The sequence below is a fragment of the Doryrhamphus excisus genome, chromosome 5 (assembly GCF_030265055.1).
Source record: "Doryrhamphus excisus isolate RoL2022-K1 chromosome 5, RoL_Dexc_1.0, whole genome shotgun sequence".
NCBI classification, from domain to species: Eukaryota; Metazoa; Chordata; class Actinopteri; order Syngnathiformes; family Syngnathidae; genus Doryrhamphus; species Doryrhamphus excisus.
In genome coordinates, this window is record NC_080470.1 from 14668129 (window position 1) to 14674613 (window position 6485).

The 6485-nt window shown below is 34.3% G+C and overlaps 1 protein-coding gene across 1 annotated transcript; it reads right to left on the reverse strand.

Moving 5' to 3' along the window:
- Positions 1-2753: 2753 nt before the first annotated feature.
- On the reverse strand, positions 2754-5380 carry s1pr4 (sphingosine-1-phosphate receptor 4). Its single transcript, XM_058073363.1, has one exon. The coding sequence runs from the start codon at positions 4861-4863 to the stop codon at positions 3712-3714; it is 1152 nt and encodes a 383-aa protein (XP_057929346.1). The 5' UTR covers positions 4864-5380; the 3' UTR covers positions 2754-3711.
- Positions 5381-6485: the final 1105 nt, after the last annotated feature.

Consider the following 6485-nt stretch of genomic DNA (forward strand, 5'->3'; position numbering starts at 1 on the left):
ACTTTATTTTTATTTTATTTATAAATCATATTATTCTTGTGAAGTAAATTCACTTTTTTCTTATAAATGTATGAAAATAAAAGTCGGAAATTTATGAGAAAAAAATTATGACTTTTATTTGAGGAAAAAGTCATCCATTTATGAGAATGAAGTCATGAATTTACAAGAATAAAAGCTATGAAAAGGGAGGATTTATATAACTTTGGCCTGTGGCAAAGGTAACATTATGTAAATGTACAACTTTATTCTCGTAAATTTACAAAAAAATATTCTCTCATGAAAAAAGTATATTTACAAAAAAATTTCTGACTTTTATACAACTTGTCGTACATTTATGACAATAATGTTACAAAAAGTAATGACTTGTGTAATGTCATACATTTATGAGTAATGTACCTTTTTTTCATAAATTTACGACATTATTCACTTGAAGTAAATTTACATTTTTCTTGTAAATGTATGAGAATAAAAATCAGAAATTCATGAGAAAAAAATTATGACTTTTATTTGAGGAAAAAGTCATCCATTTATGTGAATGAAGTCATAAATTTATGAGAATAAAAGCTATGAAAAGGGAGGATTTATATGACTTTGGCCTGCGGCAAAGGTAACATTATGTAAATGTACAACTTTATTCTCGTAAATTAAAAAAAAAAATTCTCTCATGAAAAAAGTATATTTACAAAAAAAATTCTGACTTTTATACAACTTGTCGTACATTTATGACAATAATGTTATGAAAAGTAATGACTTGTGTAATGTCATACATTTATGAGTAATGTACTTTTTTCTCATAGATTTACGACATTATTCACGTGAAGTAAATTTAAATTTTTCTTGTAAATGTATGAGAATAAAAATCGGAAATTTATGAGAAAAAAATTACGACTTTTATTTGAGGAAAAAGTCATCCATTTATGAGAATGAAGTCCTAAATAAAAGCTATGAAAAGGGAGGATTTATATGACTTTGGCCTGTGGCAAAGGTAACATTATGTAAATATACAACTTTATTCTCGTAAATTTACAACAAAAAAAATTCTCTCATGAAAAAAGTATATTTACTAAAAAATTTCTGACTTTTATACAACTTGTCGTACATTTATGACAATAATGTTACAAAAAGTAATGACTTGTGTAATGTCATACATTTATGAGTAATGTACCTTTTTTTCATAAATTTACGACATTATTCACTTGAAGTAAATTTACATTTTTCTTGTAAATATATGAGAATAAAAATCGGAAATTTATGAGAAAAAAATTACGACTTTTATTTGAGGAAAAAGTCATCCATTTATGAGAATGAAGTCATAAATTTACAAAAATAAAAGCTATGAAAAGGGAGGATTTATATGACTTTGGCCTGCGGCAAAGGTAACATTATGTAAATGTACAACTTTATTCTCGTAAATTAAAAAAAAACTTCTCTCATGAAAAAAGTATATTTACAAAAAACTTTCTGACTTTTATACAACTTGTCGTACATTTATGACAATAATGTTACAAAAAGTAATGACTTGTGTAATGTCATACATTTATGAGTAATGTACCTTTTTTTCATAAATTTACGACATTATTCACGTGAAATAAAATGTACACTTTTCTTGTAAATGTATGAGAATAAAAATCGGAAATTTATAAGAACAAAATTAAGACTTTTATTTGAGGAAAAAGTCACCCATTTATGAGAATGAAGTCATAAATTTATGAAAATAAAAGCTATGAAAAGGGAGGATTTATATGACTTTGGCCTGCGGCAAAGGTAACATTATGTAAATATACAACTTTATTCTCGTAAATTGAAAAAAAAAATTCTCTCATGAAAAAAGTATATTTACTAAAATATTTCTGACTTTTATACAACTTGTCGTACATTTATGACAATAATGTTACAAAAAGTAATGACTTGTGTAATGTCATACATTTATGAGTAATGTAGCTTTTTTTCATAAATTTACGACATTATTCACGTGAAGTAAATTCACATTTTTCTTGTAAATGTATGAGAATAAAAATCGGAAATTTATGAGAAAAAAATTATGACTTTTATTTGAGGAAAAAGTCATCCATTTATGTCAATGAAGTCATAAATTTATGAGAATAAAAGCTATGAAAAGGGAGGATTTATATGACTTTGGCCTGCGGCAAAGGTAACATTATGTAAATGTACAACTTTATTCTCGTAAATTTACAACAAAAAAAATTTTCTCATAAAAAAGTATATTTACTAAAAAATTTCTGACTTTTATACAACTTGTCATACATTTATGACAATAATGTTATGAAAAGTAATGACTTGTGTAATGTCATACATTTATGAGTAATGTACTTTTTTCTCATAAATTTACGACATTATTCACGTGAAGTAAATTTAAATTTTTCTTGTAAATGTATGAGAATAAAAATCGGAAATTTATGAGAAAAAATTTACGACTTTTATTTGAGGAAAAAGTCATCCATTTATGAGAATGAAGTCCTAAATAAAAGCTATGAAAAGGGAAGATTTATATGACTTTGGCCTGCGGCAAAGGTAACATTATGTAAATGTACAACTTTATTCTCGTAAATTTACAACAAAAAATTTCTCTCATGAAAAAAGTATATTTACAAAAAAAATTCTGACTTTTATACAACTTGTTGTACATTTATGACAATAATGTTACAAAAAGTAATGACTTGTGTAATGTCATACATTTATGAGTAATGTACCTTTTTTTCATAAATTTACGACATTATTCACTTGAAGTAAATTTACATTTTTCGTGTAAATATATGAGAATAAAAAATAAAAAAAAATGTATGAGAACAAAAATCGGAAATTCATGAGAAAAAAATTATGACTTTTATTTGAGGAAAAAGTCATCCATTTATGTGAATGAAGTCATAAATTTATGAGAATAAAAGCTATGAAAAGGGAGGATTTATATGACTTTGGCCTGCGGCAAAGGTAACATTATGTAAATATACAACTTTATTCTCGTAAATTTACAACTAAAAAATTTCTCTCATGAAAAAAGTATATTTACAAAAAAATTTCTGACTTTTATACAACTTGTCATACATTTATGACAATAATGTTATGAAAAGTAATGACGTGTGTAATATCATACATTTATAAGTAATGTACCTTTTTCTCATAAATTTATGACATTATTCTCATGAAGTAAATTTACTTTTTTGTTGTAAATTTATGAAAATAAAAGTCAGAAATTTACGGGAAAAAAATTGCAAGTTTTATTTGAGCGCTCGGCACTTCCAAAACATTTCCAAGCATAGAAATGAAGGAAAATACAAATATAAGGCATTCAAAAGACGTTGTGATGATACTATGTAGTATCATACACTGGTCACTAGGTGTCAGTAATGGTACCGTAATGTCTGTCGGGATACACAAGCACCAGACTTGCTGAGTGGAATGATTTCACATCCTTAACGTGGGTTACTGTACCCTCGGCAACTCAACTCTGAACCTCCAACATCACTTCCTGTCCAGGACAACTGAATAAATATTATTTTTTAAAAAACATGATGGAATTCCTGTGTTTGCCACTCCCCGAGTTCCAGCAGCACTCGTGCAGCCCCAGATGGAAATATTTATTCTCCTTTCCTTCGACCGATACAGAAGATGCAACTGAAGTGTTTGTGTAGAGGAAACGTGTGTGGGACGCTTCTCGGATCCTCTTTGCATGGGAGGGGTCCACGTTGTGGTCTAACCACTCGAAACTGACAGGCAGCTGGTGGTGGAGCTGAGCCTGCATTTTCTCCACGACTTGCGAGCTTTACTCGGGGAGGCGGCGCCGAGGTTCCTGGCCTTGCTCTCCGAGGTGCTGCTGGTCTCCTTGGAGGAGAAGGCCTCCTTGCGACAGAAGCAGCGGCCACACAGGAGGCGAGCCATGGCCCTCCTCATCTCGGCGCTGCCCAGAGCGTAGATGACGGGGTTGATGCCCGAGTTGATGACCGCCAGTGCGATGAAGACATTGGCGCTGAAGAGCGGCGCGCACTGACGGGATGTGCAGAAAAAGTCCACCAGCAGCAGAAGGAACAGCGGCCCCCAGCAAAGCATGAAGACCCCCATGATGATGATGACGGTTTTCAGCAAAGCCAAGGAGCGCTTGCGGCAGCGCTGCATCGCTAGCGTCGCGGTCTTGTGCACGTGGCAGTAGATGGCGCTGTAGAGCACGCCGATAGCCAGAAGAATCAGGAAGAAGATGACCAGGGAGAACAAGATGTAGGTCTTGGAATAGAGAGGCAGGAGGGTGGAACACCGGTCCAGGCTGCACACACAGTTCCATCCCAACAAGGGGAGGAACCCGAGCACCAGCGCCAAAACCCAGCAGAGGGCCACCAGGCCGTAGATCCTGTAGTAGGTGCTGCTGGCGGACTTGTGAGGCAGCGGCTTCATGATGGTCATGTAACGCTCCACGGCGATCAGCAGCAAGCTAAAAATGGACGCCGCCAAGGCCACAAACAGCACACCCTCTCGGAAAAGCCAAAGCGCCGGAGCCAGGCGGAAGGTCCGACTGCCGGACATGCAGATGTTGAGCAGGTAAGCGGCACCTGTCAGGAGGTCGCTGAGCGTGATGTTGGCGATGCACACGTAGACCCAACGTCGGCTGGCTAGGATGCGGGAAACCACAGCGACCAGCACCAAGGAATTCTCCAGAATGATGAGAACGCTGAAAAACAGGAAGACGGCCGTAGAGGCGCTGACGGGGTTCTGGGAGTTTGACACCGTCCGGTTCTGCAGGCGGCCCGTGTGGTTGTAATGCCGCAGGATGACTTGGCTGAGGGAGGCGTTTCCGTGGGAAACGCTAGCTGGTGAACGGTACAAGTGGGGGCAGGAGGATGAGAGAAGAGCCATGGCTGGGGGGGGGGCAACAGCTGGTGTCAGCGGGAATGAGGGGGAAACTCCTGGGAAGGCAGGCTATCATCTCACTCCAACCACAAAGCAACCTGGGAAAAGACATCCAATTGCAGCAGGAAGCTTGAATGACATCATTACCTATAAAACCACGATATTGTCCAATTCTCGATATCAGCCGATACCGATATGTGCAACATGACATACTGTATGACCTGTGATGGAATGAACACATACGAGTTGTATCAAGCATTTTTTTAAATATCGGTTTCCATGATCTGGAAAAAAAATCTGCTACGATATCGACCGATATCACATTTTTAGACTGATATCGGGCCTATAATTATCGGTACCGATAGTTATCAGACATCCCTAACAAATATAAATATTATTATTAGTGCTGTTGATTAAAATGTTTTAATGCAGTTAATCACATTTCATCCATAATTAATCACAATCATGATTAATCACAGATGGATGGATGGATGGATGATGGATGGATGGATGGATGGATGAATGGATGATGAATGGATGGATGGATGGATGCATATATGGATGGATGGATGGATGGATGGATGGATGGATGGATGGATGGATGGATGGATGATGGATGGATGGATGGATGGATGCATATATGGATGGATGGATGGATGAATGGATGGATGATGGATGGATGGATGGATGGATGGATGGATGGATGCATATATGGATGGATGGATGGATGGATGCATAGATAGATAGATAGATAGATAGATAGATAGATAGATAGATAGATAGATAGATAGATAGATAGATAGATAGATAGATAGATAGATAGATAGATAGATAGATAGATAGATAGATAGATAGATAGATAGATAGATAGATAGATAGATAGATAGATAGATAGATAGATAGATAGATAGATAGATAGATAGATAGATAGATAGATAGATAGATAGATAGATAGATAGATAGATAGATAGATAGATAGATAGATAGATAGATAGATAGATAGATAGATAGATAGATAGATAGATAGATAGATAGATAGATAGATAGATAGATAGATAGATAGATAGATAGATAGATAGATAGATAGATAGATAGATAGATAGATAGATAGATAGATAGATAGATAGATAGATAGATAGATAGATAGATAGATAGATAGATAGATAGATAGATAGATAGATAGATAGATAGATAGATAGATAGATAGATAGATAGATAGATAGATAGATAGATAGATAGATAGATAGATAGATAGATAGATAGATAGATAGATAGATAGATAGATAGATAGATAGATAGATAGATAGATAGATAGATAGATAGATAGATAGATAGATAGATAGATAGATAGATAGATAGATAGATAGATAGATAGATAGATAGATAGATAGATAGATAGATAGATAGATAGATAGATACCGCACCATCTAATAACGATATAGTATTTTTAGCCTTCTTCTTTCACCTCATATATTTATATTCATGTGTTGTTCCTGTCTTAGTTTTACACAATACAAGATTAATTAAACGGCTTTTACATAGAGTAGAATGAAATTGTAGCAGCTCCATCTTCAGTGCAAGACAATATGACAGTACAAAATGTAGAAATTAGAAGAATAATTGTTTTA